Genomic DNA, 26,421 nt, shown 5'->3' on the forward strand with positions numbered 1-26,421 from the left:
TTTAAATATTAAACTGTCCTATTTTGACATGCAAATAATATAAACTTAGTTTTATTTGTATTTTATATGATCAATCACCACAAAGGCATGTAATCTGAAAACAAGTAGTTTAATATTGAAAGGAGAAACACGAATAAAGCTGCAGAAATATCTCCAGCCTATTTAATGCTTGAGCCGTCAGACAGATGTTTTAAAATGATTCCCCCTCCCTTTGCTTGGTAATAAATGCACAGATATTAAGTTTTTTTTTTTTGTGTATAGCCATCTGATGTTGGTAAAACTCTTGCAGCTGTGCTTCATTATTTACTGTCAACATGTAGAAGCAAAGAAACAGCTGCTCTCCTTTAACGGCTACAGTTTTGGGAAAACATGGACCTGCAGGTAACTGAGGAGCTGTCTTCTGCTTCTTAAGGTTGAAAACTGGTGCCCTCGTCTCCCCTGGAGGCTGAAGATCCTGAATGAGGAAACTGACCGGACTGGACAGGTGAGAAATATCCCCGACATTCTGCTAGTTAGAAACCATGAAAGCCAACGTTACGAGATGTTTTTACAGAAGCAGGTTTGGCCCTAATGCTACAGACACCTCCTCCTAGGTGGAATGATTTTAAAAGAAAGGAAAAATCAGAGCTTTTTATTGCCGGTGTTTTCTATTGGTATGCTGTGACATTTTAAAGCAGCCCAGCAGCAGGCAGCCTGCTCTTATCGAGGCTCGCAGGCTTGTGCCGGGTCGTCACAGTATCAGCACTTAACCAAAACACTCCCCCTCTCCCTCTGCTGTGAATGAATCAATATTAAGCACTCTTCATCTCCCTCTCTGGATGCCTTAACAGCACTGAGCCCTCAGCGGTGGAGAGGCGGGCTTCAGAGGTTTTAATTCAGGGCCGGATTTTAATTGGTTCAGTCTGTGAAAGTGATTTCCTGTCGTGATGAGGGATGCTAATTCCCTGCAACAGCCTTGTTTTGGACACCTTAGCAGCTGGTGAAGATGCTGTGGTTTCTCCTCTCCTATGTGTTCTCTCCTATCGCCTCCAGGCTTTTTTTACTGTCTTGTTCACATCTCATCGTGTCTCATAAAGTGTTTTACTACAGTTTGCGATTGTTTCATTTCCACATTCTCCACAGGTTTCAGTTAGTCAGCCCCATTGCCACACAAGCATGTTGTAACTCTTCTGTTTTTCATATTTTGCTAAAAGTTTTTTTTTTTTTTTTTTTACTGTGAAAAGGCCTGTTGGATTCAGTTCACTCTACAAGCAAGTCCTTTTTCAGAAATCTTTTAAAAACATCCCCACACTCCCACACTCCTTCATTCATTCTCCTATCCATCTGCATCCCAGCTAAACTTTTCACCTCTAACAGTTTGAAAATCCCCTCTCCGTTGGGTTTTGGAGCTGCTTTTTAGAGCGGTGTAAACAATTTGTGCGCAGGCGGAGATCAGGACCAGTTTCGTGGGGCTTTACCGCTCCATGTCCCAACGGGAGGAGTTCCGATGGATGATGATGAGAATCAAACGGATGGCTGAGCCGTGGGTCAGCGCCATCCGCTCTCTGGCCGCCAAGCAGAACCTCACCAAGCGGCGGAAGAAGAAGGTGAGATTAATGAAAATTTGACCACATTAATTTTTTTTTTTTTTTTTTTTACAATTATAAGAAGTGAATAAGTGCTTGTGTCTGTGCACCTCCAGCCTGTCCTCCTGTAGAAAGCTCAGCTGCTGGCTGTTCTCAGCTCTGCATTATATACGCCACACTTTCCTCAAGCCCTGTGAGGAATTTGCATGATGAATCAATGAGTGCTGCCTAAACAAAGCAGAATCCCTTTCAGCAAAAGGAAGTTAAAGACTCCTACCTCCATCTTCCTCCCTGTTTCAGTATCTTAAACAACTCGCCTCACCTTTGTCGTCCCTCATTAGAATCAGTTGATGCTTCTTTCTGGATGCTTTGTAAGCCAGTTCTTTGTTTGAGCTGCTAATCCTTTTTGGATATTAATCTGCATATATTAATCCCTGATCAGTGTGGCTGGGGACAGAGCCTGGCTGTCAGCCATGGAACTTATCATCCGTCTCTTCAGATAATAAACTGATGATTCTGGTACCAAGTAAATGTAGATTTGTAAGGAAATAACATGTTTTGCTTTACATACAATACATGATGTCTCATCTGTGACTGTGTGTAAAAATAATTTAAATTATAGGGAAGATGTAAGAGAAATGTGGGATGTTGGGGATTAATCCCTTTTTTCCCCCCTCTCTACTAGATCCTGGTTCATTTGGGTTTGCTCACCAAGGAGTCTGGCTTCAAGATAGCAGAAAACGCCTTCAGCGGAGGCCCGCTGGGGGAGTTGGTCCAGTGGAGCGATCTCATCACCACGCTGTACCTCCTGGGTCATGATGTTCGCATCTCAGCTTCGCTGGCAGAACTTAAAGAGTCAGTACTCCTCACATTTAGGTTTTCAGTTGAACTCACATACTGTACATACTGTTCTAGGCAGGATAATTTACTTCCCGTAAAATACAGACATTCAGCCTAAAGGCAGGTTTTGTTTTGTGTTTGCATGGTTGGATTACTTTAGAGCCCTGCTGCACTTAAAGAATTTAGTTAACTACCTTTACAGTCAAATTAAATGGAGAAACCTGCTGTCCTGCTTGGTTCACTGAAACCTTTAATGTACAGGATCATGCGAAAGGTGATGGGAAACAAATCCAGCTGCCCAACCCAAGGGGATAAGGTGGTGGAGCTCATCTACATCGACATCGTGGGTCTCACTCAATTTAAGAAGACCTTAGGGCCTTCCTGGGTACACTACCAGTAAGTACCGTCCTATCATTCTAAAGGCATTCACTCCCCTTAAATGTTAAAACGTATTTTCTTGTCGCTGCTAAAAAAATGTGTTTATTTGATGAAAATGAACCCGATTTGATGCGAACCGCTCCGTTATATTTGTGACTGCATGTTTCAGAGGTTTTTCCACTGTGTTAAAATGAATCTAAAACTAAGTCCTGGTTCTGATTAAAACATCAGACCTGTTAGCTCTAAAACTGACTTTTTAAGTCAGTTTTAACTCAGAAGGAGATTTTATTAATATTCCCAGTGCATTGTTTGGTTGAATCCAAATCAAATAATTTTCTGCTTTTTAAAGTAATATTTCCCTGTTTAACTTACTGTTGTACTCTTCATGGTGTAATTAGTCTATAAAAAACAAATAAAACACAATAAACTTTTTGTTGTAACATAAAAAAGTTAATACTTTAACAAAGCATTATAGGTTTAAACCATGTGCTCTCTTTGCCATCTAAGGTTTTAACTCTTGCAGTCATGCAGGAAGACCAATCAATACTTTGTATATTAGCTCAGACTATTAAGGTTTTAGGTGTAGGCCTTTTTTGGTGATATTATGACAAGTTTATGCTCCCCTAAAGAACTCCTTTGAGGACTGTAGATTAGGTCGTCTTGGTTTGCTTAAAAAAAAAAAATCCCTAACAGGAAGAGAGGAGGTACATAAGTCTGAGGGCACTAATGGCTCCACTGGTTCCTCTTTGCTTGTCACCAGCTTTTGTTTCCCTGTGAAGTAAAGCACCGTGAGTGCTAGCTGTGAGCCCAGAGGAAATTCATTTAGCCTCGGGCGGAATGGGAGCTCCAATTAGTGTTTTTCAGCATTCTGTTGTTATACATTTATATCTGGCCACTCAAAGCCACATTAAGCTTTTTATGCGATTTTTATGAAAGAAGTGAAGCGCTATTGGAGATATTATCTCTTTATTCTTTTATTACACAGTGAAAAACCTTTTCTACTGTCGTTTCTTTAGGGGAAACTCAATTACTTTACATATAAAAGCTTTCTTTGATACATTACAAAGGTGGCATATTAAAGAGAAAACAAAAAATCCATCTTTTCATTTATTAATTCCATCCGTCCTGTTCATCTTCACCTTTGTTTATCCATCCGCCTTGCTTCCCGATTCCACCCTGAATAGTTTTATTTAAAGCCATTTGTTCTCTTCTATCAGATTGGTCCCTCTTGTGTATCAGCATGGCTACAGGAAATGTTATTGCACTGATGTTGCACAGAATGAGAAAATGAAACCCAAACGTAATCCAGCTTATATCTGCAGAACCTATTTGACGTCAGCACTGTAAACTGGCTAAATGTGCACATTTCCACCTGATGTCAAATACGTGCTGTTCTCCTTTAACATGAAGCTGCGTCAAAGAACCTCCGGTTTTCTTTTATATGGAAGCCCGTCAGCTGACGCCCCATGTTGAAATGCTGTTAGGAAACCGCATTGTTCCTGTGCTTCCTCTTTTCAGTGAATAGAAGAAAAAAAAAAACGGCCACATACTTTTCTTGATTCAGAACGCACTGAAAGTATTTCGCTGATTGATAAAAGCTTGGATCCAGACTAATTCAGAAAAGCGAACAGCTCCTGTGTGCTGAGATTTATGCAGTGTAAACGGGGATACCTTATAAATAGGCATCGCATCAGCGTGATTACAGTATAGTGTCATCTTTCAGGCTCAGTCACCGTTTTAAAGAGCTCTGTAGGATTCCCCCCAGTCTGCACACAGCCAGCGGCTCGTCCCCATCTGTTCAGGGTCCACCTACCAGGGTTGTTTTTCTCTGGAGTGACTGGAGATGGCATGTGGGCTTGCTGTTGATGTTCTACTTTCAGTTAAATGTTTCCTCCTGGTGGATCCGTTTCCCAGCTCCTTTCTGTCCCAGGGGCTTCCCACTGTCCACACAGCTAGATGTGTAGGCTGACTCCTACTGAAAAACAAGATGTTTTGTTGTTGCTTTTTTCTGTTGAAGTCTCCTGTAATGCTGCTAACTTTAATCTTGACTGTTTTTGTTCATGTGCATGGATACAGCCATCATACTTGAAAAGCTGTGGAGATTCATACACAGAGTTCAATCAAATGATCATCTAGCAAGCAGAAATGAGTAACATTGAGTGAGCCTGAAAATGCCGAGCATGGAGTTAAAAGGTCAACAAGCAGTTTAAGATTCCCTGTGCTGGATCCGCTCCAATTCATTTTGTGCTGTGACCTTTCAATCAGATGCTAACCCAGTGGTGCTCTCATAACCAGCCTGCATCGTCCCACTCCAACAATAAAGCTTATTGTTTTTGCACAACTTCCGTTCTTTGGGATATGTTCTTTTTCTATGACTTTATGTTGGCTGTGTCTTTTTTTGTGCAAGATTAGTGTTTAAAGTTGAGAAATATTCATATTACAACCTTAAAATGTAAAATCTCCACTTGGATTTTAATAAAAATGTATCATGGATATGATGGCCTTTTGTTTTTGTTTTTGTTTTTGTTTTGTTTTTAAGACATTATCATTTTTTTTTTCCAAATTTGATTTGCAAATCATTTTTATGTAGTAGGACAAACTCACAGCTGCAGACAGTAGCGAACTGACCAGTAGCTAAAAAGCTTTGCTGACATGTTTGATTATTTCTTTTTTGCGCTACAGGTGCATGCTGCGCGTGTTGGATTCCTTCGGTACGGAGCCAGAGTTCAACCACGCCCACTACGCACAGTCCAAGGGTCACAAGACACCGTGGGGGAAGTGGAACTTAAACCCACAACAGTTCAACACAATGTTCCGTAAGTAGTCCAATAATTTGATCCGGGATTTTTAAAAATCTTGATCTGTAGGTTACAGAAAAATTAGTCATTTATTTAAAATGTTGTAGAAAACAAAAGATGGATAAAAATCAAGCAGAGCACCACTAATGGAATCTCATCAAAAAGATTAGTACATAAGAGATCAGATTCTCAGCTCCCCATTTTAATGGTTATATATGTAGTACATGGAAGTTTTATCGCTGCATGTTTACTGTAAAATCAGCCTCCAAAGTTAAATCAAGCCCATTTCCAAGGCCAGGAAGAAGGAAGAGAGCAAGCCCTCAAGAGTGCTGACCTTTTCCCCGTGGCTAAGAGAAAGTGTAATGTTACCCCTGCTATTCCAGTTAGCGAGGTGAAGCCAGGAGCCGTGCCGAGTCCAACCGCGCCTGAATGGGCCCTTTATCTGCTGAATAGGGTACGTCTTTCTCATCAAACACAGGGGCCTTAGCAGAAGATCTGGCTAAGAGGCGCCAGGTTAGATGATATCTCAGAGAAACAAGTGCTCTGACGTTTGGTCGAGTGTTAAAACCACAGTGGTATCAGCTCCAGGCACAAGACTTTGGGTTTTGTTTCTGTTCTTTGACAACACCTTGCCTTCTGGCTACAGATAACGTCTTAATTTCATCTTTCCATTGAAGAATCTTCATTCAGGATGACATTTTTGGTCCAAGTTATTTGCTTTTGGACATTTTAGTTATTCCACTAAGAATGGGTTTTTTTGTCTTTTAGATTAGCTTAAAGTATTCATACTTCTAGAATTACTAGGTTACATCCTAAAACAAGTATTCTATGATTAAATATGATATATTGAAGCAAAACAGTTTGGGATGCACCTAAATGAACGTTCTTGGCCGAAAAAGAAAAATCAGGAAACAAAACTGGAAATCTAAACACACGAAAATTCATAGCATTTGTGGCTACGATGTGTACTAGCTCTAATTTAAAAAAAACTTGAGGCATTTAATGAAATTATAAAGTTTCTGTAACAAAATAACCAAAATATTTATTTACCACTGACTTTTTTTTGTTATGCGCTTTACTTTAGCAAAATTATTGGGAAACTTTCAGGCCTTTTCCAACACTTCCGCCACAGACGGTTAGGCAGGTTCTGTTTCCGTGTCACATTGTCCTCGTATTCAGAACGCTAATGGGGGCGCTTGGATTTCTATGGTATTTAGGGATGCTGACCTGAGCGTGCAGTGAGGCCCTCACTCAAAAACCTCTGCCTTTCAATCAACTCTGATTAAGTCTGCTTCGCAACCTTTGCTCTCTTGCTTCAGAGCATTACTTCACACGCCTGATATTTCTGCATGCCGGCTGCGCCCTTTGTCTCGTCATCACAAGTTTCAGCCATTTTATTTCGGTGTTAAATGTCTATTGGACGAAAACCGAGAATACTTTTCATTCATTTTATTCCTAAAACATTGGATTTTTAAATAAAAAGCTTATGTTGAGTCCTTCTGAGTAAATTTATATACTTTGTGATTTTTGCAATTTCTCCTCATTTTTCCCAAAAACACAAAGTCAAACTTAACCAGATGAGTTTTTTTAAGATATGTTTTTAGTCGAATTTTTAGCCACATAACCAGAACTAAAGCAGGAAATTGCTTCTCCAAGTAATCAATTATCTACTGATGTGGCAATGGACTAATTCAGCGCCTGTAAAAGGATTCATTCTGGCTTTGGATCGGTTCGTTTGTTGCAATTAAGTTTTGCTCCATAAATCATTGAGTCCAGGGGATTGGGACCGTCTGGTCTGGTCAATAAGACAAGACCAAGCTAAATTGACCTCATTAATCTATATCAGAGTTGGAAATGCAATGAGTGTTTTCTGCTCTTCAGTTTGTGTTTGGATGAGCTGCAAGTCTTTTACTATTCTGCACCTGAGGGGAAGGCAGAGCAGTTCCCCTCCGAGGTTGGTTTGGTTTGACTGCAGTGCTTTAACAGGTGATGTTTTACTCAAAGCTGTTTTTTAGTCAACACAAAGAAAATTTCTTTTTGTTTTCTGGTTCTGATCTCCAATGTTTATCCTTCAAACATTGGCAGCCGTTATCATGGCGGTGATCTTTGAGTTGGCTTGTGCCTGGAAAGCTTGGGTTGATGACATCACTGACTCGTCTTTCCACAACCAGCTGATGGAAAAATAAACATTTGCTCTGAAATTGAAGCCACAGTCCTAGTATAAGTAGATGCTGTTGTTGGAAAATGATAGAATAAAAAATGATTTAAATTGGTCCCACATGAGCCTACAGCCTTTGCAGCAATTTGAAACGTTTTCAGGCGTTCCATTTAACTGATTGCAGCAACTGGGCAAAACTGAAGCCCTGACATGGTTTTCCAGGAATGCTGTCAAATCAGAAACTCCTTTTGCTTCACCAGTCAGTGAGACTAAAGGCTGGGAAGCGCTAAAGCTTTTGCACCGTTCACATTTATTGTTTATAGGCAGCATTTTTCGACTAATTATGACCAGAGGGAGACGTCCTGCACGGAGGACTATTATAACGTCGCTGCTTTGCTCTGGCTGACCGTGTGCCTCCTTCACCCCCAATCCAACAGAGGAAGTTCAGGGTTTATTACAAAGCAAATTTGTTTTCCCCTGACTCAAGTTCATCAGTGGCAACAAAGCAGCTGCTTCTCCAGCAGCGCTGTCCTCCCAGGCTGTTTGTTAGCTAATAGTGATTGAAGCTGTAGCAAGCCGAGTGACATTTTGAGTGGCGGCTCTAGTGGGAGAGGAGGCATCTGTTGCCAAAAGCATCAAGAGGGCTGAGCGCTAATTACCAGCCGGTCCTGTTTACACTGCCAGTTTGGTACGGGAGTGTCAGTGTGGCCTCTTCGTAGTACGCAAAAACACATCTGCATTTCAGCTGAGAGTGTTTGTGCTGTTTGAAAGGTAACAGCGGTGCTTTTATGATATCAGATCTTTCCAGATCCTTCCAGTCCAGCAGGTATTTATGGAAGTAGGTTTTTTTTCACAGCGACACCTCACACAGATCGGCTGATATCCTCCCACATTCCCGCTCCCTCCCACACACTCCCCATGCAAATCTGGACACACACGGCTAAGTGCAAACACTTTCCTCTGTTAATCTATTCAACCTACGGCTGGGGCTTCATTTTTCAGGGTAGATTATGCTTTTTTGTCAAACTCGCTACTAGAAAGTTAGACGTGGATCATGGGTAAGACGGCACATTTTTGACATTGCTGAGTAACTGCTCAGGCGGCTGCGCTCGTTTACTGTGAAAAAGGCCTTTCTTTCTGTGTTTACCTAAAAGTGTTTAGCCTGAGCCAACATGTGAAGTGTTTAGACTGAACAAACACTGCTTTTGTTACATTTTAGCCAACAACTCAGCTGGAAAAAAAGTCACTTTGACACTGGAGTTTGTGTCTAAAGTCTGGATTGCTTTTATTTGTTTTCATCGTGGCTTAAAATCCCAACACTCAGAGCAGATTTGCAGAAGTTTGACTTGAGCTGAATGCAGCTCTCTAAACTCTTTATTTATTAGTTGGTGGAGAGGCTCACCTCCCTCTGGCTAATCGGTGATTGTCATGTCTGAAACCACAGCTATGCACCAAAACATCGCCTTGATCCACTTCCTGCACTGATGGCTGCTTTCAAAGACGCCCTTTAGTTGAAATAATCTCACCAGGCTGGTTTCACTCCTGACTGCTTCCAGTCCAGACTCTTGTCCACAGATTTGTTTTACAAGACAGATGGCAGCGAGGTGAGACGCTGCCAGCTTCAGTGCCGCACTTGACCCTCCTCGTCTCGTGGTTCCCATAGTTACCAGTCATCACTTGGCAGGCAGATAGCATTGATGTCCCTTTGAGTTTATGATCTGCACTAAACTGGAGGAAATAGAGAGTCATGGCTGACTGTATGAAATAATTTCATCTTGAACAACAAGCATTCAGAGTTTTTCTTCTGGGAGCCTAATTAAATGTTGGTTTCTCTTGTTTTTTTGGCCCTCAGCTCACACCCCGGACAACAGCTTTTTGGGCTTTGTTGTGGAGCAGCACCTCAACTCCAGCGATATCAAGCACATCGACGACATCAAGAGGCAGAACCAGTCTCTGGTCTACGGCAAAGTTGACAACTTCTGGAAGGTACCGCGATCTTTGCCTTAAAGCACACAGAACATGTTTTCAAACCAAATATTACAGCTCAGTACCAGGAGAAAAAAGGTAGACTGTGGTAAAAATGCAGTCATAGATTTTTATTTAAATCCTCGTATGTCCTTAACTTCATGAGGCCAATTGAAAAAAGAAAAAGAAAAAGCTTGTTAAAATAATTAAATCCTCCTTATGTGAGCTTCAGATTTTAGAAGTTATGCCAATGACCGTTGGTGGACCTCTGACCTATTTTTACACTTCTTTTAACAATATGGAGGGACTTTCAGCAGGAAACTTATTAAAACTCCGGGTTTAACGCTCAAACCGCAGCGTCTCGCTGGAGATTTAATGCATTCAGATTCCTACTCGGGGTGCAGCACAGAGGCCGAGGGATTACTGTAGCCTAGAAAAAAAAAAACATGGAGAGTTGGAGAGATTTGTGCATTGCCTCCACATCTCGGCTGTTTGCATTACCGGCAGCGCCTTGATGAGCCGACACGTGTGTTTTTGCCCGAGGTAACACCCCACGATACATGTACTATGTGTTATTTTGCATCTGTAGCTAGCTGAGTTCCCATTTCCATCCACTGATCAGATCTGTCCAGAATACATTCGCTTGTGAAGTGAAATGAAACTGGGAACAAATTCATTATTAAGAATGCTGCAGTGAAGCGTGGATGAAGCCACATCTTTTGAGGGGATGAATTTCAAGGTGTTGGTGATTTGAAGCCAGAGGCAGCTGCAGGGATTTCAGGTTTCCTTTAGAGTGGGAGTCTGAACTGCTGTGTGCCATTCAGTGAAGCTTTAAAGAGGGCAGACAGAGAGGGGGGAACCCATTGCTCACAGCGAGGGGCATTAGCTGCTAATCAGACTCCCGAGTGTGTTCATTACCTCCTGCTTTTAATTAAAGGGCCGTTTTAGGGCTGACTGATAACGAGCTGATAGAGCAACTCAGTTTCCCTCCGTGGTTCCTTCAGATCTTCCTCTGCTCTCCAGAGGCTCAGTTTTTCCGAATTATGTGCATCTTTTAAGAGTTGTACACATTGTAAAGAAGGGCGAGACCTCCATGTTGGCTAAGAATGCTTAAAGGGGCTTTATATAGACTGTAGCATCAGAACAGTGGCAGAGGTCAGAAACGGTATTCCAATTCCCTGAAGCTGACAAACATTTGGTTTAATGAAGCGTTTATGCAAGTCATGATCAGCAGAGCAGGAAGACCAGCAGCAATATAAGCCTCTGCTTTGTAGCCTTTAGAAAAACTCTTTCCTGAAACAGGAAGTAGTAGATGTAGTAGGTTATTTTTAATAAAAACAATAAAAGTGAGGTTACAAAAAAAAAATAAAAACTGGGGAGAGTTAACAGGCTACATGTTGCTAAATATGTCCATTTCTGCTCTAGCACTGAGTTTGTTTAGATTTAAGTTATTAGGAGTTCCTTTGGGAAAAGACATTTTTTTCACACAAAAAACACACAGTAAGTCGAGATGAGCTGATTCCATCAGTGATGATGATGATGAGGACTTTAATGGACTTCTTATCAGAGTTGGACAGAAGGAGGAGGGGAGCTGATCACTGCACAGAAGAGAACAGACTGGTTTTAGGTTGATTTGCCATCTACACTGCAAAAAACAATCTAGAAATGAGCAAAAATGTCTTAAATTAAGTGTATTTACTATTAGTTTGAGTAGGTAAATGAGATAACCTGCCAATGGAATGAGTATTTTTACTCTTAAAATAAGATAATCAGATAATATGCACTTGAAATAAGACAATGCAATTGTGTTTTCTGATTTTAAATGTAAATCATCTTGTTCCATTAGAAAAATGTTTCTTTTACCTCCTCAATTCAAGAACAAATGCACTTGTTTTAAGACAAAATGGCTTAGTTTTTTTTCCAGTGTAGAACATTTAGATGAATAATAATTGACATCATGTCCCAGTAAGTTTTAACGATCGTCAGCCCTAATTTTTCTGCTTTTTTGTCCAGGATTAAAGCGGTTTGATCATTCTATACATTTGAGTTTCACATTTTTATGTAACGAGTGGTTTCACCCATTTATCAAGTGTCTCCCTATGTTTCGCCTCTCACAGATGGGATGTTTAGCTGAAAACGAATGTGTCTCAGTGAAGTAATAGACTTCAGATAAACTACAGCCTCTCTCTCTGCCTGATCAGTATGCTTGAGAGCACAGGTGCAGCAGCCACATTCATCCTGCGAGTGTACAGAGAGAAGCAGCCCGAGTAATCACCAAAGCTACATATGCAATCTTATTTACACCCATTTCTCCAGGACATTTCTTTAGCGCTCTCCTAATCAGCACCAGTGCGGTCGGACGCCTGAAGAGGAATTAGTTTGCTTTTAATGAACCGTGTTCTCTCGTCCCTTTCATTGGGTTTATTAGAGCAGGTCCTCTGATGCAGAAATGCAGAAATTTAACTCTGAACTGCCTCAGGGTGGGAGTTATGTACAGACACACTGGAAAGCTCATAAATTGAATCTTGTGCTTGTGTATGTTAGTGTGCATCAGCTGCCATATTGGATCATGTTAAGGCACGTGTGCATGAGTCTGCAGGACAAACATCATCCCTCTCCTGCGCCTCAGAGGGCTAATAAGCAGGAAAATAACACATGATGGGACCTTCCACAGAAGCACCTGCTGATTTCCACCTCTTAAGGGGATGACATGTTCCTCATTACATCATTGAAACAATGCGGTGTGCTGACCAGAAATGAGAGTGCAGATGGAATCATGCACAAACAGAAGAACCTTTCATCTCTCGAGGGGAAGCTTTCCACACGACTGCAAGCTTTGTTTACATTACCATCCGTGGCAAATCGCAGTCCCCGATCCGTGCTCAGCCGTGGCGTCTTTTACGTTGAATTACTCTCATTTAAAGATCCTGGATTTGCGGCGCTTGATGTCGATGGCGCGACCTGTAATAAAAGGGCCAGATCACCTCCGAGATGTCCGTTTCCATGGCAACCCAGCTGAAAGAGTAGAGATGTAGCTCGAGGCAGCAGAGAGTGACTGCCTGCCTTTTTACTTTACCCTTATCTTTATCCCCCTACAAACACACACTCGTAGAAAACAGGCCGTCTTTGTGTGTGCTTAGCGAAGTGGAGGCTAAAACCGAGCAAAAAATAAATACATCTTTAATGAAAGGAACTTTTAATAATGCATTTAACATAATTCGATAGGCACAGATCATTTTAGAGTGCCTTATTTTTATTTTTTTCTTCATAATTATTCTTAATGAGTTAATTAGAAGAAAAATCTAATCTAACATAATCTACCAAGATGTGTTCACCAAGCTAACCTGACGTCATGCAGTCGTATAAACAGGAAAGAGGTTTATAGTAACTCTGGAGGAGCTGTGGATATCCACCGCTCAGGTGGGAAAGGATCTGTCATAACTGCTACTAGTTTGCTCCACTGCTCTCGACTGTTAGTGTATTGATTGTTTCTAGTCCATGAGAAATTCCCGTAGGGGAAAATGAAGTATATTCTATTGTATTCTTGTCTACATGCAAAAAGCTAACTATGCAGAACCATTAACACATTGAAACACAGTTAAACATGGCAGTGGCTGTATCATGCCAATGAAAGGCTGTTCATCAAGGAAGATTTTGGGAGATTTATGAAGAGAAATCCTGGAATTAAATCTGTCAGAGGCTAACAACTTAAAGCTAGCTGCTAGTACAAGCAGAGCTACAATATAAAGGTTTTGATCAAAGGGTTAAAATTGTTTAAAGTCCTGAAGTAAATCTAAATGAATAGGATGACTATCCCGTCTAACTGTGCTGCTTTTTTCAAAGAATTTTTATATAAATAAATCTGCCTGTTAACGATTTAAACCTGATAAAATGTTAAAATAAAAAAGGTTGTGATAAAGTAGCTGCAAGGCCCTGTAAGCAGTTTTTTACTCCAGGTAATTTGTGTGTACGTCTTATTTTTTACGGTGAAAGAAGCCTTTCATTGAGACAGAAAGGTGAGAATGAGCCGGATGCACGGAGCGGTGAGAGCTGCAGGCCTTTGGCATCAGATCAGAGAACATGATGAAGAAAGAGGAACCGCACAGAGCTGAAAACAACACTCAAAAACACTCAGGGCTAGCATATACAGAGAAGGCAGGTGCTGGCTGCACACACACACACACACACACACAGGTGCATTTCCTGTCAGGTTTATGGTAGGTTATTGAGTTCAGCAGTAAACTATCGATAACTTTACTAGCATGTGTCAACAACCTGCTGCCAACGACCAAAAGTTTATCTTTTTTTGCTCCTTAGTGGAGAAAAATAATACATCTGCACTTTGAACTATTTAAATGATTAACATAACCACATAAAAAGGTTAAAATTCAACCATTAGGGTGTGCTTCATAGGGATATCTGTGGTTTATGGAGTTGAAGGGGATTCAGAAAGGCAGAAATCATTGGATGTATTGAAACGGCGTCTGGATGCCTCTGAGAAGCAGAGCTGTGAAGCGTGTGATAAATCCAGGCACTTGGTTCTCTGTGACCGAGGCAGCGACAGGATCATCTGTACCATGTGTGGTTGTTGTTTACTCCTCCTGTTCCTCCTCGCATATGGTACACTTGGATGATGCAGCCCACAGATGCACAGCAGGGACCGAGCCGTCAGACGCCTCATAGCTGCTCCTCTAGCGTCTCCCAATCCCAAAAAAAAGAGAAGGAAAAAAAAAAACCTCCTGCTCTGGCAGAGAACCAAAGCTTAATAGATTATAGGCTATTCTGTCTAATGGGCCGTGGCAGAGCGTTGAAAGAAACAGTGTTTCCTGACTGCTCTCCAAGCACCTCTGCATGTTGTTATACCACACCATGGTTCTGGATGGGTTTCCCAGGCTTTTTTATCGACGTTTATAGATCTCAGAATAGAGATGAGCTTTTCTATTTGCATAGATCCTGAGCTTTAAAGGGAACTTTTGCTGGTAAAACCTTGACTTCTGTAATAATTGTCAGAATGGTTCTTTATTGGGTTTGACAGGCTTTGTTGTTCTGAGCCGTCACAGCACCGCTATTCTTTTTAGGTTGTCAGTATATGTTATATTTAACACATGTTTTAGTGTTAAGCAGGGAGGCAGCAGTGGGTTTTAATAAACTGGAAAGAAATGATTGGATTCTGAGTAGTGAGCAATAAATCAATTAATCTGATGATAAAAACGAATCGCTGTAGATTTAAATCAGCTCAGTAATTAATGTTTTCATGCTTGTTTTCTACGTGTCTCTTTCTACTTGAGGGTCTGTCTGATATAAAGTTGCACTCAGGTGAAGGCGACAGCTGCAGCGTTGAATGAGTATTTCTGGGACGATCATCCAGCAGAACTTATGATTGAGGCGGGCCTATTGATGAGGTGTTTTTATGGCCTTGAATCAGACCTGAAAGCCCTTAGCAACGGCTAACTTTGTTTATGACTTGGACTGGCTTGTAAAGGAAGTCCCATAAAGTGGAAAATATCACAATTTTCCACTTCTTAATCTCAGAATGATTCAGTCTGTTATTTATTAGTTATACTGTTTGATAGATATTCGCTGTCTGAAGGTTCAAAGGTCACTCACTGGTGTTTGGGGCTAAAATGGAGGAGTTTTTGGTCTAAAGCTGCATTTAAACGGATTAAATCAATTGGAACTAAACTTTCTAAGAACATCGGTATGCTGGATTTCATTCTGCAATGAAATAAATGTAGAACGTTTTAGTAAATTTTGAGTCAAATCAGTGGGAAATGTTTCAATATTCTTGTTGAAGCTTTTTTTTATCAGGCCTGTTGCTTGCGGTCTGCGGACATGTCTGCCTGTAGTTCAGGAGAAAAAATAGAATTTTAAAACGAAGACTGCTTAGAGGGAAACTCATTTTGACTGACAAGCTTCCAGTTTTGGGACACCAGTATGTGTTGCTTCCGCCTGAGGTTTTGGGATGTCGATTGTTGAACTGATTCCTTCAAAACCTGAGAATGAAGTAGCTAAGAATTTGATCAAAAATGGCTTCTTCCTTCAATGCAAACCTTAAGCAGAGAGTCATCTTCTAATTTATGCTAAACCTTAGAAGCTTCAGTCAAAGTTTACTGAAGTGTAAACTAGAAAAATGACTTCCTGCATTGATTTTCTAGGGATCGTTAGAGCTGTAATTGTCACTTTAATTCCCCCTACTAAAGAGACATATAAATGTTCAACTTTTTTTAATTTAACATTAAGATATATTTAGGCTTTTTACACATCTTATATCTTAAAGAGGGAGGAAAACCTGCAATGAATAAAAGCAGCTTTAGATCTTGGAAGTAAAATGATGGTTAAATAGTAGCTGGATGTGTGCGATTCTCAGAGGCTATATGTTAGCCGCTAAGCTGCTCCTCCCCGGACACTCATCACTCAGCCCTCCCGTTTCCTCTCTGAGCCAGGGTTTACAAATTCCCCCTGATTTACAAGGCCATAAAGGCTCCCTACCTCCTCCTCCAGCTTCAATCAGCCTCGCCAGCTCAAGCAGTAATTTTATAACTCCTCTCTGAGCATGTTCTCCCGTTCAGAGCTGCTGCCATCGATCGATCTGCTTCCTGGTTTAATGTTGCAAATTGGACGTACATGGAGAAGCGTACATCCCTATAGATCAAACAGGAATATGAAATCCACATCAGTCGCTCTTCATACCGGTCAGATTTTCACCTTCCGAGCGAAAAACAGCTAATTTTACCATTTAATTTCCTACCAACCCAACTCTGAAATCTCCTCCATCATCTGCAGATCAGCAGAGGAAAACAGTCTTGTTTTCGTTGTGTAAATTCTCCTCATCTCTGCAGACACCTGGGTCCTTCTCAGATGCCTGCACTAACCTTCCTCCCCTCAAACATAAATCCCAGCTCTATTCTCCCGAGTGAAAAGATTACAGGCTTGTGATTTCACCTCCTAATTAGGGACTCGTTTCAATTCCTCCCTTCTCTTCCCGTCCTCCCTTCTCTCTCACACAAACACGTCAGACCGCTTTAGTTACAGCAGGCTGGCTGGAGGCATCTGATAGCGAGGCCTCCAGGGACCCAGACCAGCGGCTACCTGAAATTTAAGCCCCTAAAGGAAGCCCTGAAGTCAGCCGCACACACCGAGCAGAGCGGTTCATAAAGTGAGTTTTGCGCATAGTGGGTGTAAATTTGTCCCTTTTTGAAAACTGATAAAGCCTCCTGGGTTTCTGCAATATTTTAGTCAATAGTTCAGTAAGTCAGTGAGACTTCCTGCAGTAAGGAAGGAAAACACTTTCACTTTTTGGCCTAAAGATGAGCCGTTTCCTCTTCCAGCGGGTCATGTTACACCCACTTCATTTGATCTGGATTTTATGTGACAGACCGACACGAATCAGAGGCTGCAGGGTTTTCAGATAGAAAGCAAATGCACACCACACTTTCCAGATTTTCTAATATTCTATAGTGTTTTTAGGTTCAAATGCATCCTGTTATGCAAGATAAATGAGCATGATGTAATCCAGCAGTAGTCAGACTTTCCTCTCCACACCTGACAGCTCTGACTGTATAATGAACTTTAACACCAGTTAGTAGATTTTGAATCTTTGCTCACTGTATCAGAAGTAATTAAAACCGATTTCCTGGGTTTAACGACAATAACTCTGTTGTGAACATGTCCTCCCCATGCTGTTGCTATTTTTACTGGATGGATGGTCAGTTCTGTTTCTCCTAAATAAAGAGCATCTAAACCTGAAAGTCCTTCTTTTTTCTCTGTCTTCCTCTGTGTTTTGACTCCAGGACAAGGGGAAGTACTTGGACATCATCCACGGCTACATGGAGGTCCACGGGACGGTACACGGCACCAGCACAGTCAACCTGCCCAGCTACGTCAAGAACCACGGCATCCTGAGCGGCCGAGACCTTCAGTTCCTCCTGAGAGAAACCAAGGTGAGACGGCTTCACAATGAAAGAGCTCCAGTAACGATCGGTGATTCTCTGCTTTGGTGTTTCATCCTCTGCAGAAGGGAAGCTTTGATTACTTTGTCCTCTGAGAGCAGAAAACCAGAGAACAGAGAGATCAGACAGACAGCAGAGGCACTGCAGAGGTCTACATCATACTTTAGACTGTCCTGGAAGGAGAGATTTTCCCTTAACGTCTGAGTATAGAAGAGCTTTGGTTCTGTTCTGAGCAGTGAAACACTGAAACCTAATTTCCTGACGTGATTCACGTCCCAAAGCTGCTTATTGTATATAATCCAGCTGTGCTTGGAAACCCAGACTACTCCTAAAACAATCAACATCAGGCTATATATCATTTTTCTAATCAGTCATTAAAATGACTCACAACTCTTTAAGTTGCTCACATTTTGATGTTAACAAAATATAATCGGAATTTAATAAACTACACAAAGTAGAGGAGAAGAAAAAGGATTTCTTTTTCTATTTTATTTATCTAATTAAAGCCTGTTTTGCATTTATATGGACTGCTGAAGTTACAGGTCAACAGACAGACCTTTTTTTTTGTCGCGCTGCTTGTATGAAATGGCTAAGATTGGATGGAGAGGATTTGGATTTATTTGGTAGGGACAATGCGCATGAATCAATATGTAAATGCTCCAGAATTAGCAAAAATGCTGTTTTTCATCTGTTGGATGATGCTGGACAAAGCACAACTTCTCTCTCTAAAACCAACAAAAATTATACAGTTAGGGTTAAAACGACTAAAATATGCAAATTTGTCGATGAAAAAGGGAATGCAATCAATGTAAACAAAAAATATCTAAGGAAACCACAGGGAAATTTATATTAAGTAATTAAAAATCATAAATTGATTAGGCCATTCTAACTCATTCCCTTGCTTCTAGGGGTTGATGTCCTAGAACTGGGGTAACCATTTAAAAATCAGCAGGGTCCAAATAAAGAAAATCAACAACCAGTAAAGGTCTGGGAACAGTTTAAATTATAATACGTTTAAACAGCATTTTACACTGAAATAAAATAAAGTGTTTATGCATCCATGTTATACATTGACTTTTTAAATAGCAAATATGAGAAATGGTACGTTTTTCTATTTTGGAATGTAAATAGTTTTTTAAGGAAAGAGAACAACAATCTTTCAGTTTGATATATAGACAATTTCCTGACTCTTTTTTTTCTTTTTATAAAAACACCGGACCTAACCGTTTTTTGTTTTGTTTTTTCCTTTCTTTTTTATGAGAGCAGTGGGCTTTATGCTGCCCTGCAAGGCTTTAAACCTGGGTTTGAATGGAGACAAAGCCATTCTAAAGCACATATCAAGGTGCTCATTTTGAGCCTGGATCCATATTTATTTCTGAGTCTGTTCATGGCAGCAGGTTGAGCCAAACTCTAAATGGGCAGGGTCATCTTTAAGCACCATTTCACTTTTCCCTCACCAGTTCACCGCAGTTCTTCCAGCAGTCTACACTTTCTCTGCTTTCTTTTTCTCATCATCATCTCCTTCTTTCCCATCGCCCAGCTTGCCACAGGTTTGCCTGCTTTGTCTAGAAGTAGCTAGCAGTAGTAACCCTGACTGTCAGCAGCTCATTGGCTAATTTGTATCACGTGTTGCCTGGTGCCAGACGCTCTGAAGGGCTTTACGGTAAAAACAGGAGAAGCAGCACAAGTGATGTTTAGACACTGTCTTTTGACAACATGCAGTAATTTATAAATGTTTGGTCCGGATCCCGGTCCACTAATCTGTGACCTCTGCCCTAGAAGGCTAACTTCTGCCTTCATATTAACATGTTTTCTAGCATGTTTTCTTCCAGTTTTATTCTGTATTTAGTTCACTTCCTGCCTGCTCTGAGCAATCAACTCTTGTATAACAGTTATTTAATCACAACTATACTTTAGCTTGTTGATGCACAACATAAACTTTCTCTGAAATACATTGTTTGTGGTTATCGGGGATAAAATTCATAGAATGAACATTTAATCAGTAGCTGACATGGAGCTGCAGGAGTTTCTGTGTCACTCAGTCACTATTTGCATGACGACTGTCACCTTTTGTACAGTTAAATTTACATTTCAAACCACGAAGCGGAGATGAGTTTATTGTCTGTCTCCCTCTGTGCGCTTGTGCTCTACACGCCCGCGAAGAACACATGGAAATCAGGTGGCCCAATATCACCTCACATCTTCTTTTTGTGGCTTTCCTTTTATCAAGCACCTGGATGGGTGGCTGATTCCTGGGAACATTGTTACTGAATGTTTCCCGCTGTTAGGTCAAACAGAGCATCACTGTAGAGTTTTTTGTTATTGCATTTATTTAAGATGAATAATAATTAGCAGGTAACATTTTAATTGTATGTAGCTCAAGCATGTAATGATTATCAGACAATGTTCTCCCCTGATATTCTGCTGTGAACAGAGTAACATAAAAAAAAAAAAGACGTATCTACGAATGTGTTCCATGTGTCATTAATTCTCTGCATCATGGCCTGCAGAGCAGCCAAAGAGTAAATAAGATCCAAGCCTTGCTTCACTCTGACGTACATGAAGACATGAGAGGCGATATTATCTGCTGGTTTCTATCAGATGCATCTGTCTGAATTGCAGAGCCTTACATATAATTGGCCCACCCACAGTCTAAGATTAGACATCTGGAGTTTTTCAGTGCATTGCGAAAATATTAATCTTGATGTTCCAAACAAAAACTTCAAGTTTCTGCTTGGATGAGAATAAAACGCATGCTTTTATTCTTCAGATTGGACAGAAAGGCTGGTTGAGATCTTCTGAAAAGACCTGATTGCAGCAGAACCAGAATTATTTTGTACTTTTTAATAATGCAAGGCTTTAATATAGGTTTCTTGGATCCTCCAAACTAACTGGTTGTTTTTCTTCATTGGAACTGCTGATAGATCCAAGCAGCCTGGAGTGGATGATTTTGTTTTTTAAAACCATCTGACAGCAGCAGCAGTCTGATGCAACGGTTGCTTAAGGGGATGTAAGCGAATAAAAGCACACGGGAGACACTTAAACATCCTTTAAAACCCTGGCTGTTTATATACGCTATGTGTTGTCCGTCTTTCAGCTTGTTTGTGGTTAAAGCACAGAGAGGGAGGGGGCTTCCTTAAGCATGGCAGTCAGTGGGAGCCTGGATACGGAGCAGAGGGAGTGTGATGTGATGCGTTCAATGTAAACAGGGCTGTTTAACTGTGAGCTAATGGGGAGGATCTGGGTCAAAAACGTATCCCTCATTGATTTCTCTATTTTTTTAATGTTAATCCATAGCGGTACCATCAGAGATGCTGGCTGTTATCCATGAGCTCCTCCCTCTGAGGCTCAGAGTCCTTCACTGTGGATGGATTCACTCCCCTTCCCTCCTCACTCCCTATAAATAGTGCTCCTTTGTTTCCAGCTTTGAGGAGGAACATCATGTGCTCTGCTGCCACCTGTTGTTCAAACGCAGCACAGCAGCCAGAGCACAGATTGTAGTCATCAGTGCAGGCCGTCATGTGAGCACAGCTACAATACAGCATTGTGTGCGTTAGCCTTTTGGATAGCAGCCTTTTGTTGACGTGAACCAGCTGCTTAAATCGCTATCAGCTTTCCTTTAATGGCGCCGGCTAATGTCAGGCCTTCCTATCAAAGTTCACCAGCTCATCAGAACACTAAAGTGAGTTAACAAACTCCTACAGGCTCACAGATTGATGTCTGCCTATTACTCTCTGTTTTTCCTCCCCTGTTGCTCTCAGAAAATCTGCTGCCTTCGCCGTATTTTTGTGCTGCTGTAGGCATAGCAGTTCAAGATGGCAAATTAACTTGACCGCCCCTACAGCCTGGCTGTCTTCTTTGTTTAAATATTTCATCAGGCGAAATCCTTAATTTGTTAAAACATTGGCTGGATCTACAGTGACCTGTTCTCTTCAGAGGTCATTTTATGAAGTATGGCATCAGTAAACACACCGTTTCTATGGTGTAGAAGCATCATGCTGTGTGGAGAATGATGACCTCCATCCAAAGCTACAGGGGACGGTTTATACCAAACAATTCTCATAACTTCCTCGTCAAAGGTCATCTATTTACAATCTGCTCCCAGATGGGTTAAATTATGTTTTCCTTGTACTAATTATGGTCATATTTTATTTTATTTCAGTTGTTTGTGGGTCTCTCCTTCCCCTATGAGGGTCCGGCGCCATTAGAGGCCATCGCCAACGGCTGCGCATTCCTGAACCCCAAGTTCACCCCTCCGAAGAGCAGCAAAAACACGGACTTCTTCAAAGGCAAACCCACTCTGAGGGAGGTGAGTGGACACTTCTGTACATCAGGACGACTCGTCTCCAGGTTCTTTTTCTCACCTCTGCTCCGTTTCTCTCGCTCTCGTCTTCAGCTGACCTCTCAGCATCCGTACGCGGAGGTTTACATCGGCCAGCCACACGTGTGGACGGTGGACATCGGGAACGCCGCAGAGGTGGAGAGGGCCCTTCGCTCCATCCTCAGCCAGAAGGTAAAACTATCAGCTGAGACGATGAGAATGAGGCCGGGTGTTTAAACATCTTGTATTGTGCCGTGGCCACGAGGCCAGAACAGCAGCTCACCAGGCGCCAGCACAAAGAGACACAGAGTGACTTAGTGCAACAACAAAGGCAGCAGTTGTTGCTCCTCTTTACTCTCAGCTTTTTTTCCTGTAAGCTAACATCAGTCGAGGCCAAAGAGGCTCAGGATTTCACACACAGATCCGTCTGTTCAGGCCGCCCTGATTAAACGTGTGTTTTGTTGTTTTTCTGGTCAGATCGAGCCCTACCTTCCTTACGAGTTCACCTGTGAGGGGATGCTTCAGAGAGTAAACGCCTTCATCGAGAACCAGGTACAGACTGCAGACCCCGGCGTCCTTTTCTCCTGATGCCTTTTGTGGACGGGTCTCTCCTCAGGCACCAGAAAGAATTAAAGGTTTAATTATCTTAGCTCATAATTAGCTGCTTGAGGGGATTATTACGGCTGACATCCCTGGAGGGTGAGCTCCCTTTGTTAGCTACATAATATAGTGTTTTCTCTTTAATCTCCTTAAAACCAAACAATGAAACAGCAGGTCATGAGGGTCATATTTAAACATAGACGCAGGAGATAAAGGCAGAACCGTTCAAAATGCTTCATAGTTCCTGTTCTCGTCTAGGAGCTAAACAAACCAACATTTACTTCATGCTGAGCTAAGTCAAATAATCATTCCCTTAAACTTATTTTACAGATGCTTCTGGTCTACTCCTCCATCTAGACCCTTTAGTTTTCAGCTCCCTTCAAAGATGTTCTATTGGGTTCTGGTCTGGAGACCGGCTCTTTGAAACCTCAAAGTGTTTTCAGCCTAAACGGCGAGTGGAGGTTCTAGCATAACTGTGCCATCAGCTGGTCCATTGGTTCCAGCTCTAAAGTCTTTCCAATGATGGAGTCAGTTGACTTACAGGTTTATGAAAGCTAGAAATCTTGCTGGTTGGTGGTAAACACGACCTTGCGCTGCAAGCTGGGTTGTCGAGAGTTTTCAGTCTCACAACAAATCCATCTCGAAAGACTCCTGCTAATACGTCCGTCTCTTAGCAACCAGCGAGTCTGACCAATGGCATGCCAGCTGTGTTTTTTGGGGAAGGACATGAGGAATGATGACAGCCAGAAGGGCCTTGCCAGAGCATTACAAACATGGCTATACTGGCGATACTGCAATCGACTCGTTTTTAACTAAAACGACAGTTTCCTGTTTAAAAAAGGAGCAAAGAGAAGCACTTTATGCATTTGTAGATGGGAAAGATGTCTGTGCTTTTATTCTGACAGGATTTGAAAAAAGTTAAATTTATCAGCTTTTTCTCCGCTAGTTGTGAAAACACTTAAGAAGCTGGAGACGAATCCCGCCGCTACGATTGGCTGAAAACGTATTATGGAAGGCGGGTACTAGCTGGCACGTCAACCAATCAGCTCAATATATTGTACTAAACTTCCCACCATGGATGGACTGAACAGCAGCCTTTCCAGATTGATAACGTAGAAATCAACTCAATTCGACACGTATCAATCTAGCTACTGCCAGGTTAAGTTAAATTCTTATTTCATGGAATAAATATTAATTTAAATATGCAGGTTGATTCTCTGGACTTTATAAAAATAATGCCTGCAGGATCCCAAACCCAACCAAAACTACAGTGGTTTTATTTTCCCTCAACTCCATAAATCTCCAAATAATACAGTTAACTCTGTGAGACAAAAGGTCAAAGGTTCTTGGTGCGTCGGTACTTTTTAAAGGGGGTCAATAGAAACTAAAATGGTTCTTGTTTTCTACCTTGTTTTCAGGACTTCTGCCACGGCCAGGTTATGTGGCCCCCCCTCAGTGCTCTGCAGGTCAAAATGGCTGAACCAGGTCAGTCGTGTAAACAGGTGTGTCAGGAGGCGCAGCTCATCTGTGAACCCTCCTTTTTCCAGCACCTCAACAAGGACAAGGACCTGGAAAGGTAGGATCATGGCCACAAGATGGCAGCACAGACCTCCTCTGAGCTGTTTGTCTATTTTAGAGGCGATGAGCTGAAGCTTTTTTTTTTTTTTCTACAAGGTTTGGTTTGAGATGCAGGACTGTGGAGTCGAGTGCAGATACGGTGGTCCCGGCCTACAGCGAAACGCGCCAGCACTGCATCTTCCAATCGGACCTCCTCCTGTTCAGCTGCGCCGGTGCTCATCAGACGCTCCGACGAGTCTGTCCCTGCCGCGACTACATGAAGGGCCAGGTGGCGCTCTGCAAAGACTGCCTATAGCACACAGGCTAGTGGAGCGAAGCGAGGAGGGGGGCTGGGTGTGGAAGAAGACCTACTTTGGTGGACTGAAGTGGGAGTGACAGACACATGAAACTTTTTAAAGACTGTGTTTGTTCTTCATATTCATCATTTCCCTCCCCCAGCAAGAGACACGCTCATGTAGCCAAGCAGAGCACCCTCCAACTCTGATTCACCAGCAGGGGGCGCCAAGACTCCAGGTAACCTTACTTGAATGAACAAAGGGAGCTGGGTGAGACTTTTAACCCACAGGTCATTTCCGTGACAACCTTTCTACAAAAGGACTCTACCCCCCCCTACTGACAGCCACTCCAACTGCTCCCTCCATTCCTCCTGTTCAAATCTAACACTGTTATCCATTAGGTAGGTTTGCACTGGAACGGATACACACGCGTATAAGCTGAAGAAGAACTCAGTTTTACACTGTAATATCTCATTCCTCTATTCTGCACAAGACATGGGCGTCATCAGCGAACATGGAAATCCTGATTTATTTTAATCTGCAAGTTTTACCGATCCCTAAAAACCTCCCTTAAAGGATTTTAAGGTCCAGAATTGGAACAGCCAGTGATCAGCCTTTTGTTTTTATTTGCTTAAGTTGCACATGTACGGATGACTGAGGTGCGTTTGTGTGTCGGAGAATTGTGAGAATGTTGCTGCCTAACATCCGATCCCTGCCCCAGAAGGGAGAAAGATGAGGATGTATTTTTTTTTCTTCTTTTCGGAAGGGCATGTCATTGTTCGTGGCTAGCGCTGTGTGGTAGGAATGTGACGTCGTCGTAGATGATAGAGCGCCGTCAGCGAAGCGATGACGCGGTAAAAAAAACACGCCACAGCCTGCAGAGAACCGATAACCGTACAGAGTCTGTGTCCTCATGTAGACCAACCGTCAAAACTGCTAGAAAATGTTTGTCCCGTGAACTAAGCAGCAAGAAAAAAAAAAATGCCAACAAGCATTCCTGCAGAGCAGAACCTTCCTGTTTTTCCTCAGATAATCATTAAGATTTTAATTTGCCTGCAAACTAAGAAAGAAAAACAGTTTGTAGATCTTGTAATCAATGAAAATAATGCACTATAGTAATCGTTTTGGAAAGATTTATAAAAAGATATTAGTAACACTGTATATTGTTCATATCAGTTGAAATATTTCTTTTTGTATTTATTTTGTACGCAGATCTGTACGGCTGTGTTTTGCTGGAAATCTTTATTTATAGCAGGGATGTGGTCATTTTCCTGTTTTTTTTTTTATTTATGGAGGGTAATTTAAGAATAAAATTAAAAACAAATGTATGATTTAAGATGAGGATGTTTGTCTGCGAATCTTCTGTCTGCAAGAGTCATCAGAAACGGGATCTTAAGGGCATTTTAAGTCGGGTTTGTGTTTGATCGACTAAAAAACACCTTTCAGACTTTCAACTTAGCTGCGGCCAGTTTGCATGATAATAACAGCTGCCTTCTATTTCAGTTTAGCTAACTTTGTCAATCATAGAATCCCAATAAATTACGGCGGATTTGAAAAGCTTCAGAGGTTTCCTGGATTCTACAATTTGGATGTAATCATAGATAAAGGCTACGTTCACACAGCAGCCTGCAGTGACCTAAATCTGATTTTTTGGGGGGGTTTTTGGCCTATATGCGACCTGTATCTGATCTTTTCATTGCAGTCTGAAAAACACAGATCCGATTTTTTAAATGCAACCCAGGCCACTTGGCTATGTGGTCCTGAATCCAATACGAATCTGATCTTTTCAAATGCGACCTGTGTCTGAACTTGATGTCGCATTCATCCGACCTGAACCTCTTTAATACTCGACAAAGGTCACTATTCTGATTCTTGCTACGCAGAAACAGCAAGAAAAATAACCACTATGGTGGACGATAATGCGGAGAGCAGTTTTTTTTAAACCATCTTAAAAAGATTGAGGTTACAAGGTTGGGAAAGATGGCTACACTGAA

At 41.6% G+C, this 26,421-nt stretch overlaps 1 protein-coding gene across 2 annotated transcripts in view; it reads left to right on the plus strand.

Moving 5' to 3' along the window:
• Positions 1 to 26,123, plus strand: part of LOC107094135 (alpha-1,6-mannosylglycoprotein 6-beta-N-acetylglucosaminyltransferase A-like) — a 63,624-nt gene extending 37,501 nt beyond the window's left edge. The window contains exons 6-17 of one of the 2 annotated variants that reach the window (XM_015389568.1): positions 413 to 484; positions 1,425 to 1,586; positions 2,251 to 2,420; positions 2,667 to 2,801; positions 5,466 to 5,599; positions 9,592 to 9,725; positions 17,495 to 17,644; positions 21,816 to 21,962; positions 22,050 to 22,166; positions 22,452 to 22,526; positions 23,993 to 24,150; positions 24,249 to 24,447. In XM_015389568.1, the coding sequence (XP_015245054.1) occupies positions 413 to 484; positions 1,425 to 1,586; positions 2,251 to 2,420; positions 2,667 to 2,801; positions 5,466 to 5,599; positions 9,592 to 9,725; positions 17,495 to 17,644; positions 21,816 to 21,962; positions 22,050 to 22,166; positions 22,452 to 22,526; positions 23,993 to 24,150; positions 24,249 to 24,447 (1,653 nt within the window). Of the gene's footprint in view, positions 1 to 412; positions 485 to 1,424; positions 1,587 to 2,250; positions 2,421 to 2,666; positions 2,802 to 5,465; positions 5,600 to 9,591; positions 9,726 to 17,494; positions 17,645 to 21,815; positions 21,963 to 22,049; positions 22,167 to 22,451; positions 22,527 to 23,992; positions 24,151 to 24,248 lie in introns of both variants that reach the window. The other variant, XM_015389569.1, reaches the window with a different exon arrangement.
• The last annotated feature ends 298 nt before the right edge of the window (positions 26,124 to 26,421 follow it).

Source organism: Cyprinodon variegatus, unplaced genomic scaffold (assembly GCF_000732505.1).
Source record: "Cyprinodon variegatus isolate N-32 unplaced genomic scaffold, C_variegatus-1.0 Scaffold465, whole genome shotgun sequence".
In the NCBI taxonomy this organism is placed as follows: Eukaryota; Metazoa; Chordata; class Actinopteri; order Cyprinodontiformes; family Cyprinodontidae; genus Cyprinodon; species Cyprinodon variegatus.